This window comes from Podarcis vaucheri (assembly GCF_965113315.1).
Source record: "Podarcis vaucheri genome assembly, chromosome: 5".
Taxonomy (NCBI): Eukaryota; Metazoa; Chordata; class Lepidosauria; order Squamata; family Lacertidae; genus Podarcis; species Podarcis vaucheri.
In genome coordinates, this window is record NC_138763.1 from 16,667,258 (window position 1) to 16,683,028 (window position 15,771).

Consider the following 15,771-nt stretch of genomic DNA (forward strand, 5'->3'; position numbering starts at 1 on the left):
ATAAGCAAAATCACATACAGAAATTTATATATTAGGGGAAATGCTCCGTAAAATGCAGGTGAATTTTCACGAGGACTATTTAAAAAAATCACAAACTGATGTATGAATTGAATTGGAAAAATGTGAAATGGAAATGGACGGATTTCTCCATCCATTGACCATGCGTGTGTGTGCGCATGTGCGTGTGCACATGCAAACGCGCGCCATTTGTTGCTCTGTAAATGAAGAGGCTGGGCCTGCTCATGGTAGCTTTGAATCATTCATATTCTTTTCAGCATGCTAGAAGTTCTGACAGCATAACAACCATGTGACAGTATACACTTTAGGAATTGACTGTGAAATCAAACAGAAGGCCGGGGTGGGGGGTGGGAGGAACCAATGAATGCCTCTACAACAGAATGGAATTGGCTAGAAATTGCATCCTTCCTACCTGCTTATCATACTCCAGAATGAAAGAGCAGAGGCGGGCATACACATTTCAATTACAGGGTATTATTGACCGCTGGGGTTAGTGTTGTTCCCATTGATCTAAGTGATGTTAATAACAGTCTGTCTCGCTATCAGAACAGAGGAGGAGGCACAGACATGAACCAGCAACGAGTCTGCGGCTATAAATGCCAGGAGGGACTGGTTCGAAAAGATGGGTTTTATTGGTGCTTTCAGTAATTCGTTTTATTTGTTTTGTTAATCAATTATTTCCCGTAAAACACCCTGAAACGATTTAATGGAAACATCAACAATGAAAATATAAATGAAAGCAATTTAAAGTCCAATATGGAAACAGATTGTTGGGGGGGGGCATTGTTTGAAAAGGAAGGTCTTTAATAGATACCAAAAAGATAATAGAATTGGAGAGTTGGAAGGAGCCCTGGGGATCATCTATATCCAACCCCCTGCAGTACAAGAATATGCAGTTGTCCCATACAGGAATCAAACCTGCAATCTTGGCATTATCAGCACCACACTCTACCCAACTGAGCTCTCCAGGCTAATGGAATTCACTCTTTCCTGATATCTAACAGGAGGACCTCCAAAGGGTAGGTGTTGCTACACTAAAGGCCTGATTCCTGCATCATATGGAAAGGACCTCCTGACCTTAAGGTGGTCTGCACAGGAGGCTCCCACCTGCAGTGCTCAGTGTTCAGTTAAGTATATAAGCAGTGAGATGAGCAGATGGGTATCCTGGTCCCAAGCTGTATAGAAGGTTGGCGTTGCAAATCCCCGCAACGGGGTGAGCTCCCGTTGCTCCGTCCCTGCTCCTGCCAACCTAGCAGTTTGCGCTGCTCTGGTTCGGCAGAAGCGGCTTAGTCATGCTGGCCACATGACCCGGAAGCTGTACACCAGCTCCCTCAGCCAATAAAGCAAGATGAGCACCGCAACCCCAGAGTCAGTCACGCCTGGGCCTAATGGGCAGGGGTCCCTTTACCTTTACCGACACCTGGAGCACATTTCCAAGTTAGCATTTCATTGGAATAGTACATTATTGTAGTAAACAGCCCTGCTGTTGGGCAGAATGCGGCAGCTGCCTCACGTAGCCAGCACTGGGTGTCAGTGGCTGTTAACTTGCTCTTCCACCCATCCTGGACTGCGGTGCACTTCTTTGCCTTCTGGCAGCATTCCCTCCTTTGCATTCACAGCATTCACTTCTTTGCCTTCTGGCAGCATTCCCTCTACCAAACCTAATTCTAGACAAGGGAGAAAGCCAACCCTGTGGTTTTATTTACCTGAATGGTGCTAACACTGTTACCAAACTCCTGCCTGTTTACATGCTGTCCGAATCCAAGCCGTGCTTCCCTGTACCTCTCCCTTTAGACATGTAAAGGTAAAGGTAAAGGGACCCCTGACCTTTAGGTCCAGTTGCGGACAACTCTGGGGTTGCGGCGCTCATCTCGCTTTACCGGCCGAGGGAGCTGCAGCTTCCAGGTCATATGGCCAGCATGACTAAGCCGCTTCTGGCGAACCAGAGCAGCGCATGGAAACACTGTTTACCTTTCCACCTATTTATCTACTTGCACTTGATATGCTTTCAAACTGCTAGGTTGGGAGGAGCTGGGACTGAACAACGGGAGTTCATCCCGCCGCGGGGATTCGAACCACTGACCTTCTGATCGGCAAGTCCTAGGCTCTGTGGTTTAACCCACAGCGCCACCCGTGTCCTAAACACCCGCTACTAAACATGTCGCATGACCCTTATGGCTTAGCACATAGGTGAGGCACATCTTTTGGGCTAGGCAAATCATGGAAACAACTTCTAATTTGATTTGAAGAGGCTTGTTTAGGGTTCAAGGCGTGGGGGGGGAGGGTTGGAACTTGAGTCCAGCAGCATCTGCAGAGCCACATATTCCCCAGCCATGGCCTAGGAAAGGGTTTCTCAAACTTGGGCCTCCAGCTGTTTTGGGACTGGACTACAATTCCCACCATCCCTGACCGCTGGTCCTGCTAGCTAAGGATGATGGGAGTAGTAATCGAAAAACAGCTGGAGACACAAGTTTGGGAAACCCTGGCCTAGTAGATGAGCAGTTGATGCTTACCACTGCCAGGAAGGGCAGAGCAAGCAAGAATAATGGTACCATGCCAATTCCACAAAGGCTAGATTGATTTAGCACCCCAAGCTTCTTCCTGTGGATTTAGAGAGAAAGAAAGAGGTATACATATCTTCAGTAGCGTAGCATGGGGGGTGCAAGGGGGGCCGGCCACACCGGGCGCAACATCTGGGGGGGGGCGCTCGCCGCCTCCGGAGTCGCCGAAGAGCCTCGGGCGCAGGCTGTAGCAGAGCCCCATGTCTCGCGGAACCGACGAGCTGGCAGCGGCTCTCAGCGCTCGCTGCGGTCCCCGCGCGTCAGGGCCGCGGAGGGCGCACCAGGCAGCCCCTCCTCACAGCCCCTCCGCCGCCGCTGCTGCTGCAGCTGCTGGGCCATGTTGCATTTTCCTCGCCTCTCTGCCCTCCTCCTCCGGGCAAGCGGCATCGTTTGGGCGGCAGCGCCAGCAGCAACTCGCCTCAGATCACCTGACGCGGCAGGTTAGGGGTTAGGGGGCACAAATTACTTGCCTTGCCCCGGTTAGGGGGCGCAAATTACTTGCCTTGCCCCGGGTGCTGACAACCCACGCTACGCCGCTGCATATCTTGCCCACTTCTCTAATAGAGAAGGGACTCTTTGGACAAAGAGAGGAACTCTTAAAGGGACAAACCTTTAAGGGGTTGGATATTCCTTCACAAGAGCTCAACTATTTTCTTGTTTTGACGCCAGCTTATAACGGATTACTTTTCCTTCAGCCACATTTCCTTATGGTTATATGCATTTCCTGTGTCTCTGTCCAGGGGTTTGCTATGCCGAGTTTGGTGTGCGAGTTCCAAAGACCACTGGCTCCGCCTACACTTACAGCTACGTCACGGTGGGAGAGTTTGTGGCCTTTTTCATCGGATGGAACCTAATCCTGGAGTATCTGATCGGCACAGCAGCAGGCGCCAGTGCTCTAAGCAGCATGTTCGACTCCCTGGCCAATCACACCATCAGTCGCTGGATGATTGACACCGTTGGGACTTTGAATGGGCTGGGTAAGGATTATCCCGGATTGTGACTCTTGTCTTTGCCTGATCATGTAAATTAGGCTCCAAGAGGCCATGGGATTCTGAATGGAAACCACAGCATACCAAGATGGTTTGAAATTGAAATATTGTGTGCATTGATTCAACATTTCCTGTCCCCAAGCTTAGGAAAATGTGCATCTAAGTTTGAAAAGCTTTCCAGCTGCCACAGAAAAACTTAGTGGCAACTCACTTAGAAGGTTTGGTCCTTCCCAGAGTCCCAGCAAGGCCAGGCCATATTCGAGAGCAGCAGTCACACACCGCAGCTAAAATACATCTGGTCCTGGGTCCAACAAGGGAATGGTGAGTGACTGGGTAGTAGGGTCAGGACCCTGGGGGACCTTACTCACCCTAGGGCCCTTGACCAACTGCTGCCATTGGACTTGATATAAGCAGAGCAGGGACCACCATACTGGAACCCACCTTTCGGACATTTCCAACACTTGTGTTTAAGGCACTTTTTAAATTTCAGCACTATTGTGCATTTGCTTTTTAAGAGCATTAAAAAGTAAACGAAAGAAAACTACCGTATTTTTTGCACCATAACACTCACTTTTGGTAGATTAAAAAAAACACCATGGAGATAAATGCAGGGTCATAAAGATGGTTTCCTTTCAAGAGATGGAATCAAAAAAATTATTTGCACTAAAAAAAACCCACCCTTATCTTTAAGCACTATGAAATGTTTTGTTTCATTTTCATTAAATATATACTGTATGCCAAAAAAAAATAAAATGCAGATTAACACCGAAAGGTAATAGTGAAGATGCACAGAGATGTCCATGTGTGACAATGTGCTCAGCTGCCCAATATGCCATAAGAAATAGAACAGGTGGTGCTCAAGTTTCCTACAGTTCTGGAGACGGTTCTGCTCTTCCACTGTTTGGGGAACAAGTCAGACTTTCTGTGCTCTGAAAAGAAAGCATAAAAGAACTGCAGAGAAGACACAGGAACAAAACCATTTGATGGCAATGCCATGCCGATGCTCCTATGAGAAAGAGTTAACATAGCATGTCTGCTGTGCCGTGAATACTAAGTGCAGAAGGATTTCTTAAACCGACACAATCCCCCAGAAGATCATTTATTTGCCTTTCCTTTGTTTCTGCTATATTTCCAAAGTTTCATATATACCTATGTTTTCTTCTCATAGGTAAAGGAGAAGAATCTTACCCAGATTTGCTGGCTTTGCTCATTGCTGTCATTGTAACGATCATTGTCGCTTTGGGAGTGAAGAACTCTGTGGGATTTAACAACGTCCTCAACGTGATTAACTTGGTGGTGTGGCTCTTCATCATGATTGCTGGACTCTTCTATGTCAATGGAGAATATTGGGCCGAAGGGCAGTTCCTGCCATTTGGATGGTCGGGGGTGAGTGATTTAGATAAAGAATTCGGCCATTATCAGCCTAAAAGCCTGGCAACCAAAGGATAAGTGTTAAAGGCATCATATTACATGGATCTCCATTTTTATTATTGGCAAGGAGAAATCCACAGCAGGCACCCCTTTCATATAAGGATCCTGGGTTATATCCAATGCTATACAAGTGGCTCAAGCAATGGGATTTCTCTTTCCTCCCCTCTCCCCATGCATCTCTTCTGGAGTAGATATTCAGGTCTGGAGGGGACTGCAGAAGAGAAGTGGTGGGAGTTCTGCTGAGGAAATCTCCTGCAGTGGTAGATCTGCAGCACAGGATACAACTTCCTCTCGTCTACTTGGCCTGATTCCTCATGTCATCTCAATAATGACCACGATACTCAACAATAACATACCTAATAGGTCTCCTTATCTTGTGGGACTGCAAATTCCACCATCCTTGGCCCCGTGACTGGGACTGATGGGACCTGAAGTCTAAGCACATGTTGAAGCTCACAGCTTCCCTAAAAAGAAGTAAAAATACAAGCATCGAGAAAGGAGAGGTGGGAAGCCAAGAAGAAATTTATGTTGATTTTTGGTTGTGTGTATGACAATAAATGTTTTGGAATATTTTTGGAGATTTAATAAAAATGATATATATCATAAGATGCCCACAGTTCCCCCACCTCTGCTGGACCAAACCATGATGTAAATCTCCAATCTCCACTTCCAAGACAGATTTCTGGATGTCTTCCTTAAGATTTCCTTGAACCTCCATTGAACCTCCATTGGTACCTTGAACCTAGATACCTAAGAACATGAGACTGATGGAGTGGCCCTTCTAGTTCAGCGTCCTGTTGTCACAATAGCCAACCAGATGCCTGTGAGAAGTTCACAAGCAGGGCATGAGTGTAACAGCCTTCTGCCCACCTGTGGTTTCAGAGGCAGAGGTCAAACATAGCCATTGTGGCTTATAGCCCATTGCTTAATCAACGTTCCTTTCTTTTACTAGTCTGTTTGAAATAAATACCACCCCCAAAGTATGTTCCAGATTTTCATTTCAACAAAACAAAACACCACTTCACTCTCCAGCTGGCAAAATTAAAGGTGGCTAAAACAGAATTGCTCAACCAAGTGAAATTAACAATGCATAAACACAATTATTGCGCTCTCTGGAGAGCTGATGACTTAAAGGCTAATTACAATTGATCCCATAAGCAGTGTATAATAAAACGCACAGCACCAACAGGCAGGTAAATGGTTTACTGAGAACAAAAAATGACATGGGTGAAAAGCATGATGTCAGTGGGTGCAATCTAAAAGGAAGTATATATGCCTATGGCTACAATCTTGTGCACACTTTTCTGGGATTATGCCCTATTAATCGGACATGGTGGGACTGACATCCCTAAACATGGCCAGGATTGCACTGCATGGCTGTAATCTTATGCATGCTTGCTTGAGCATTAACACTACTAAATTCAGTGGGACTTATTTCTGATGCTTAGGACCAGGCTATGCACACCATTATAAGCAATGGGACGACAAACCCCTTTGCTTTCAACTGTATCTAAATGGGCACCAGTGTATTAAAGTGGGTCTGAAATAAATAGTCTCCCCCAACCTGGTACCTTCTAACACAGCTGGCGGGGGCTCATGGGCATTGTAGTTCAAAACACCTGGAGGGCAGCAGATTGGGGAAGTCTGAAGTAGACTAGGATGAACTGATATTTGCTTTGGTTGTTTCTCAGTACTGTATAGCAATGGGCCTAAGTCATTTGCTTTATACGCACTTCCCAGTGCTGCCCAATTAGTGCTTGTCACACACGTGTCAGCTTAAAACTCAGCTGGGAATTCAAACAGATTTGGATTTCCTGCCTTGCAGAGGCAAATTCTTCTCCAAGGAGGAGCAGAGACTGCAGGTCTTCTGGCCTGGCCGCCAAGCTAGTGAGTTGGATTTATGCTGCTTGCCTCTTGAATGTCTGGCCCAGAAAATGCAGCGGCAAAGAGGAGAGATGTGGTGGCTTTCAGTTTTAAAACTAACTTTGCTAGATTATTTTTAAAGAGATGGAAGGACTCTTCCACAGGGCCTAAAGTGAGATTTCCTGGTTCCTGGCCATTCTGGCTGATGGGAGTTGGAGTCTGGAGTGACACCAGTTAACCATCCCTGGCGTTTGGAGAAACTATCTTTCTTTCAAATGAGCATTCAATTTGTTGCATGCAAGGCCATCTGTCCCTGTGCTGTCCCAATCTCTGCAACTTCTTCCCATTGTTCACCTTGTTTAGTCCAAGAGTAGCAAGCGTAATTCTCCCCAAATGTTTTTGGACTCCAGATCCCATGAGTCTGGACCATTGGCCACTGAGGCTAATGGGATTTGGAGTCCAACAGCATCTGGAATGCACTGCATTGGTTGCCCCTGGGCTAACCTATTCCCTTCTATTTTCTCTTTCTTTGCTACCTTCTTGAATTGCCAGTCAGGGCTCTGCCTACCTTGAGGCAGGATGAGGCAGCCACCTCGGGCAGCTGGTTTGGAGTGTCATGAAAGTAGGGCGGTCACATGCAAAAGAGGATGGGACAACTGCAGGTTGTCATTAGGAATGTAAGAAGGCATTGTTAGTTCCAGATAAATGGATATGACTTGGAAGCCTCAATCAGTCTAACGTAAGTCTATTGGTCATGCAGGTGCTACAAGGTGCAGCCACCTGCTTCTACGCCTTCATTGGATTTGACATCATTGCCACCACTGGAGAAGAAGCAAAGAGTCCCAACACTTCCATCCCTTATGCCATCACTGCTTCACTTGTCACATGCCTGACCGCATATGTGTCCGTAAGTAAGCGCTCTGTACGATTCTGCGTTTTGCAGGAAGGTGTAACGTGGTGGCTGAGAATGTAAGGTGCAAGCTGAGGAATGTCTGGACTATGTGGCAATACAAAAGTGTTTGTTTGAGCTTAAAAGGGGGGGGGAGAAACCTTGGCAAACCACGCCTCCCCCTCCTCCATTCAACAGATCACTTGGGCCACCTGCTCTGCTCGCTTGCTCATTTGCCCAGCATCATTGTCACGCTGGGGTTGGCATGGCCGCCTATTGATGGCTGCACGAACCTTGTTGTGAAGACAACCTTTCATTTTTATGTGTATAGGAAGACAAGCTTCTGATCCAGGCTCATGGCTGCTTGTCCATGTGGACTGCAGAATTGGTCGTACCATTAGGGAGAGTGAGGCAGCTGCCTCCGCCAGTAGATGCTAGAGGACAGACCTATCTGGGCCACACGGTCTGCCCTGTATACACACACTCCTGTGGCCCTCAGGTGCAGTGGATGGTGCTGCCCCATTGCCAGAGTCAAGGTAAATTCACCTGCCGATCTGGTACATGGAATGCAGTTGGTGGGGGCATCTTTTCCTTCATCTCAAACAAGATGAACTTAACAGGGAGAAATGTAAAGTATTGCACTTGGGCAAAAAAAATGAGAGGCACAAATACAAGATGGGGGACACCTGGTTTGAGAGCAGTACATGTGAAAAGGATCTAGGAGTCTTGGTTGACCACAAACTTGACATGAGCCAACAGTGTGACGCGGCAGCTAAAAAAGCCAATGCAATTCTGGGCTGCATCAATAGGAGTATAGCATCTAGATCAAGGGAAGTAATAGTGCCACTGTATTCTGCTCTGGTCAGACCTCACCTGGAGTACTGTGTCCAGTTCTGGGCACCACAATTCAAGAAGGACACTGACAAACTGGAACGTGTCCAGAGGAGGGCAACCAAAATGGTCAAAGGCCTGGAAACGATGCCTTATGAGGAACGGCTAAGGGAGCTGGGCATGTTTAGCCTGGAGAAGAGGAGGTTAAGGGGTGATATGATAGCCATGTTCAAATATATAAAAGGATGTCACATAGAGGAGGGAGAAAGGTTGTTTTCTGCTGCTCCAGAGAAGCGGGCACGGAGCAATGGATCCAAACACCTAAGAAAAAAGATTCCACCTAAACATTAGGAAGAACTTCCTGACAGTAAGAGCTGTTCGACAGTGGAATTTGCTGCCAAGGAGTGTGGTGGAGTCTCCTACTTTGGAGGTCTTTAAGCAGAGGCTTGACAACCATATGTCAGGAGTGCTCTGATGGTGTTTCCTGCTTGGCAGGGGGTTGGACTCGATGCCCCTTGTGGTCTCTTCCAACTCTATGATTCTATGATTCATCTCCAGCAACAAAATGTATTGGGCGAACCCTGCTGATGGGTTTGCAGTCGGTCATCTTTTCTGTGCCCATTCTTCATTCACATTCTCTCTCACTCTTACACACACACAATTTATGCACAATGTGCATACTACTCACACCCCCGGATCACATAGCACTCCCACACATGCCAGCCACACACTCAGCCTAACAGTTAACTACTGTTGTCATAGTGCTGCTTCCTGGCTCCTCTGCAACCCCGCCATAAGAGCTCCTTCTATCCCTTTTACAAACTTCTGAACTAATGGAATATTCATAAACATTCCATGAGATCTTAGCAGCTTCTTTCAATCAAATGAAGCTGGAGCTCCGCATTTGCGAACGGAATGTACGATTGCTTCGGGTTTTGGTTTTCTTTTCATAATGTCCAGAAAAATAGGATGCTGCTTCTCTCTCCTGTACTGCTGGTGTGTGTGTGTGGGTGTGGGTGTGTGTGATTATATTGCTGTTTTATCTATTCTGTTTTTATGATTGGATTTTTAAACTGGCCGGGGATCAATTGGTGAAGGGTGGTAGGAAACAAAAGGAGTGAGTTGCCCAGAGAACTACAATGGGGCACCCAAAACAAACAAATAAATAAACCCCGTGCCACTTCTAACCGTACATCACCTTCACTCTTCCCACTCAACAGGTGAGCATAATCTTGACTCTGATGGTGCCATACACCGACATTGATACCGAATCGCCCCTGATGGAGATGTTTGCAGCCCACCGATTCTACACTGCCAAGTTCATTGTTGCCATCGGGTCTGTGGCTGGGTTGACGGTGAGCTTGCTGGGCTCCCTCTTCCCTATGCCTCGGATCATTTATGCTATGGCTGGCGATGGGCTTCTCTTCAGGTAAGTCCCATGTCATCAGAGGCAGTTGGAGAAGGGGCCTTGGAAGACCTTGCCAGGGCTAGCCAAAAGTTGTTGGGCTCCATTAGCCATCAATGCTCCAGCCAGCATGGCCAATAGTCAGGGGTGGTAGGACTCCAACAGCAGCTTGAAGGCAGCACAGTGGCTGCCTCTGTTATACCAGGTGGTTCAGACTCCCATCAGCTAGTCAGCATGGACAGTAATTAATGATGGGGATTTTAGTCTACCTACACACACTCTGTATGGCACATCCCTCGCATTTGGTCCAGAAGCTGCAGTTAGTGCAGAATGCTACAACACGATTGCTGACAGGAGTGAGGCCTTGTCAGCATACAACACCTGGCCTCAGAGATCTGCACTGGTTACCAGTTTGCTACCCAGCTGAGTTCAGGGTGTTACTAATAGCATATCATCCTCATTTAATGTGTATGCTGCCTTTCCATAGTTAAAACCATGCTCAAGGTGGCTTATGACATGAAAAGATTTACATAAATACAAGCAGAAATACAACACACCAAAAAGTAAACAACCATAACGGAACAATTTCCACATAAATTGTTATAAGATCTAAAAATGAAGATGGAAATAATAACAATAACATCAATAACTGCAGCCAAAAAAATAAACAACAACCCCGAAGCAATACCCCAGCCCCACCCTCCCAAGGCAGGTAGGAAAAGGCCAGCAAGGAAGGGGGCAGGTCTTCCAGGACTCACAGCCAAGATGGCATATAAAGCCCTTAACAACTTGGGACCAGTTTACCTATGAGATCACCTTACATTACATGTGCCCACTCAACCGCTTTGATCAGCAGAATTTGTGCTACTACTACAGATGCCCGTATTTGTGAGATACTCCCTTCCTATTGAAATTGAGCCTTCACTGTACTCTTTTTGGCATCTGCTTTTTGGCAGTGTTTAGACAAGCTTAGAAAGTTGAGGTGATTTTCATCTGCTTTAGTATTTTAACTTTTGCATGTTTTGAAGTAGGGTTGTAGATTTTTCTTGATTTTCTTGTTTTATCTTTCCGTAAACCTTCCTTGAAGTTTCTTATTACCATCAAGCAGTGTGTAAATTTTATGGAATAAATAAAATAAAATAAAATAAAATAAAATAAAATAAAGAAACAAGCATATGGTGGGCCACAGGTTCTCTTCCTCTGTCCTAAAAGTCAATAATAGAGAGTTTATGGTGTTTATGCTAATTTTAACTCTTTCACGTCTAGGTTCTTGTCCCATGTAAGTTCTTACACGGAGACTCCCGTAGTCGCCTGCATTGTCTCGGGGTTTCTCGCAGCCCTGCTTTCCTTGCTGGTAAGCCTGAGGGACCTAATAGAGATGATGTCCATCGGCACGTTGCTCGCCTACACTTTGGTCTCCGTGTGTGTCCTGCTTCTTCGGTACCAACCAGAAAGCGACATTGACGGCTTTGTCAAGTTCCTTTCTGAAGAGCACACTAAGAAGAAGGAAGGGATCATAGCAGACTGCGAGAAGGAAGTCTGCTCTCCGGTCAGCGAAGGGGAGGAGTTTGCAGGCCCGCCCACCAACACTTGTGGTGCTAAGAACCTGCCTTCCTTGGGTGACAACGAGATGCTCATTGGGAAATCGGACAAATCCGCTTACAACGTCAACCACCCCAACTATGGCACGGTCGACATGACTTCTGGAATAGAGGCAGATGAGTCTGAGAACATCTACCTCATCAAGCTAAAGAAACTCATAGGACCACGATACTACACGATGAGGATCCACCTGGGACTTCCCGGGAAAATGGATCGACCCACTGCGGCTACTGGCCAGACTGTCACCACTTGTGTGCTCTTGCTGTTTGTCCTAATGTTCATCTTCTGCTCTTTCATCATTTTTGGGGTGGACTACCTCTATGACCAAAGTTGGTGGGCAATTCTTCTCGTGGTCCTGATGGTCCTGCTGATCATTGTGTTGGTGTTCGTCATCCTTCAGCAGCCAGAAAACCCCAAAAAGCTCCCTTATATGGCTCCCTGCCTGCCTTTTGTCCCAGCCTTCGCTATGCTTGTGAACATCTATCTCATGCTGAAACTTTCAAGGATCACCTGGATCCGGTTTGCTGTCTGGTGTTTTGTGGGTAGGTTCTAAACGTGGGGTGTGAAGGTTTGGGGACAGTGCATGTGTCAGGGTGAGATGCAGGTCAGCACAAAGAAGCAGAGACAGTTGTCAGTCAAGTTAACACTTTATTCAAGGAAATGGCTTACAACTCAACAACAATTCCCAGTAGGTCTTTCCCCTATAGAGCAGTTGCCAGGACTGAAGGTCCCTGCCTTCCACTCCTTCTAAGACTCCTCCTCTCCTGGATGTTTCCCAAGCAATCTCAAACTGTGTCTGCCCACCTTTGACCTCTGTTCCACTCTTCTCATTATCCTTCTCATTCTTGGAGACAGGGATAGGGAGCAGAGCTTGCCAGAGCAGGAGATGGAGACTCCCTGGATTCTTCAGCAGTCTCTTGACCTCTGCTTCAGCCTCAGAGTCTGAACTGCTCCCTGTCACAGGTTCCTCCAGCTCATAAAACCCTGTTGTCCATTCAGCATGCAACTCCTCCCCCCAATCTTCTCCCTCTGACCACCACCAATTCTCAGGCTCTGAACCTTCCTCCTCTGCAATTTCCCTCAGAGGTCCCCTGGCTGGCACCTCCTACTACTCCTTGTCATCCAGCCAATCCCTGGCAATATGGGATAATTCCACTGAAGAGACCACCCAGAGTATGTCAGAGTGCTCAATTTCAACCAACCTTCATTGGTTTGGAGAATGGAAACCTCTTCTTAGAGCAGATGTGGGGAAATGGTGGCCCTCCAGATGTTGCTGGACATCAGCTCTCATCACCCCTGACCACAGACTGTGGTGGTTGCAGTGGATGAGAGATGGAGTCCACCAACTTCTAGGGGGTCACAGGTTTCCCACCCCTGTCTTAAAAGAAGCATTCCCCATTTGGCTTTACAAAAGTTCTACCTATGAAGTATTGATTGGTGAGTTATGGCATGACAGCACAAGGCACTACTGTATAACATCAGCATGGACCCAGTGAATGGCTTGAAGCATCTGTGACTACACCTAACTAAATCTTCATTTGGATAGGTCACTGCTGGGAGTCCCATTTCACAGCAGAATAGAATAACTACATAAAAAGAAATTCAGTAGCTCTAAAACCCTTCCCTTGTGGAGTTTCTCATGCTAACATATCAATAGTCAGTGGGGTGCCATCTAGATGTTGTTGGACTGCAACTCCCATCAGCCCCAGTCCCATCAGCCAATGGTCAAGGATGATGGGAGTTATAGTCCAGCAAATGCCACGTTGGCAACCTCTGTTGTTCAACAGAAGAATCTTTGATACAGCAGAGCCTTCCACAAGTTGAATATGGAGGGATATGATTTGTCATTTTCCACTTCCTCTGCATCCCCCTTACCCACATGCCCCCAAAACCTTCTCCAAAGGACTGGGGGACCCTTTGGAACTGTGAAGAAGGTGGCATGGGAGACTGCAGAGGGAAAGGGGAAATGGAGGAAACGCCTCTCTTCCCTTTCCACGCCTGGAAAGAAGTTCCCTTTCTATGAACATGAGGCACAACATGGGATACAACTCCTATATTTGCATGTGACTCTCATCTCTTGCCCTGCTCCTTATCCTCAACTTGTTTTCCTCCTTCTCAGCCTCTGCTAGTCTGCCATTGAAATGAGAGGAAGCAAAGGCCACAGAAGAACATAATCAAGAGATCTTTTTCTTTGTGTTTATCCTCCTTTTCTTCATTTAAAAAAAAAAATTAGCAATGTGGTTTGTTTTGTTACTAAATCCTGCTTCGATATTGTGCCAATGAAAACCTGCAGGTGAAAAACAAAAATATAGCACAGCAGGTTGTGTAATTATTTTACATGTTTCCTTTTCTGCCCTGGGGGTTTGGCTTTGCAACTGAAACATCTAGTAAATAAAATGTATTTTCAGAAAAAGAGCTCAGCAAAAGGAGAAGGAACGGCACAATCAAGATAGTTTTGGAACTATCCCACAGAGTATATAGCCCATATGGGGAATTATAGATAATAAGCCACTCGACTTCTGCAGCAGTGTTTATAGATTCATTAGGACTTGGAACCGTTTCATGTTGGATTGCCTACAAGGCAACCCTAATTCAGACTACAGTACAATATTTTTACCAGCCAAACTCTCCCCTCTCCTACAGGGTTGCTGATTTATTTTGGCTATGGCATATGGAACAGCACACTGGAGATCACGGCTCGGGAAGAGGCGCTGCATCAGAGCACATACCAGCGCTACGATGTTGATGTCGACCCCTTCTCCGTCGACGATTGCTTGGCCTACGCCGAGAACGACAACTACCAGGACTGGGATCCTGCCGACGACAAAGGTTTCTCTTACCAGCATATGTCAGAAGCAAAGGAAAACAGTCGGACAAGTAGCAAATCAAAGAGCAAAGGCAAACACAAACAGAACTCGGATGCACTGATTTCAAATGACGAGTTAGACTACTCGCCCGAGTAGATGAAATGGAAACACGACAGTTCCACTCTTTGTCACCAAGCTAAACCTTGGGCTAAAATTCAGTGGCTTCTTTCGGCTCTCATTTCAAACCCATCTTTTCCCGTAAAGTTTCTGTTTCCAGAAGTCATATCACTCACTCACTCACTCACTCAGACACCTTTCTGTTCTTCAGGATGGTTCTGTCAAGTGCCCATCCTGAATCAACAGAAGATCACATCAAGGAAAACATCATGTTTCTGATCTCACCACCACCATTCACAGGCCTCTTTCACTGAATGTTGCTTCCGATAGGCTAGTTGAGCCTGTTGAGGTTTTTTCTGGGCCTAGGAAACCCATTCCATAAGACACTTCCTGCTGCAGCAATAGTATGGTTTCAATGGAACCCACACTCAGTGAAGTGGGTATCTGATAAGGAAATGCAGTAAGATTCCCTTGGCAGGGGACATGTCTATGACCTCTTTGCTTTCCAGTGGAGAAGGATGGGAAACATGTTACCCTCTGGATGTTGTTGGAATTTCATTATCCATGACCGTTGGCCATGTGGACTGGGGTTGAGAAGGAAGCTGAGTCCTACAATATCTGAAGGGCCACAGATTCCCCATCCCTGCCAAAGAAAATACTCAATTGCAGTCATACTAAGGACCGTTAAGTTATTTGGCAAAGAGCAAGTCAGTTTTTCATTTTGTGAATGCAAACATTGACTAGATGGGTAGTCAAAATAAAAAAAATTCCTTCCAGTAGCACCTTAAAGACCAACTAAGTTAGTTCTTGGTATGAGCTTTCGTGTGCATGCACACTTCTTCAAGAACTAACTTAGTTGGTCTTTAAGGTGCTACTGGAAGGAATTTTTTTATTTTGACTATGGCAGACCAACACGGCTACCTATCTGTAACTAGATGGGTAGGTTTATTCAGGCAGGAGCCATAGTTTTTTCCCTGAGGATATTCCAGAGATAAAAAGAGCTCCAGTGATCAGACTGTGCAGACCAGCACCCCCATTTTCACCTATATAAAACTACTTCACCTTTTCACTTAGCAAAATATTCTTGCACTTTGGCACACTTGTGCTTCACTTCCCACGTCACCTTCTCCATTCGTTTTGTCTCAGTTGTTTCCTGGTGAACTATGGTATGACACAACATGACTCAACCACAATTTAATATATTGACCAGTTGGAATTTGCATCTTGGTGAGTTCTTTTTGGATATTTTGTTTGATCC

The 15,771-nt window shown here is 46.2% G+C and overlaps 1 protein-coding gene across 1 annotated transcript in view; it reads left to right on the top strand.

Moving 5' to 3' along the window:
- The window catches only part of SLC7A14 (solute carrier family 7 member 14), a 53,155-nt gene extending 37,896 nt beyond the window's left edge, over positions 1-15,259 (top strand). The window contains exons 3-8 of the mRNA XM_082224120.1: positions 3,320-3,556; positions 4,737-4,954; positions 7,623-7,769; positions 9,803-10,011; positions 11,254-12,131; positions 14,233-15,259. Coding sequence (XP_082080246.1) covers positions 3,320-3,556; positions 4,737-4,954; positions 7,623-7,769; positions 9,803-10,011; positions 11,254-12,131; positions 14,233-14,552 — 2,009 coding nt within the window. The 3' untranslated portion in view covers positions 14,553-15,259. The remainder of the gene's footprint in view (positions 1-3,319; positions 3,557-4,736; positions 4,955-7,622; positions 7,770-9,802; positions 10,012-11,253; positions 12,132-14,232) is intronic.
- The last annotated feature ends 512 nt before the right edge of the window (positions 15,260-15,771 follow it).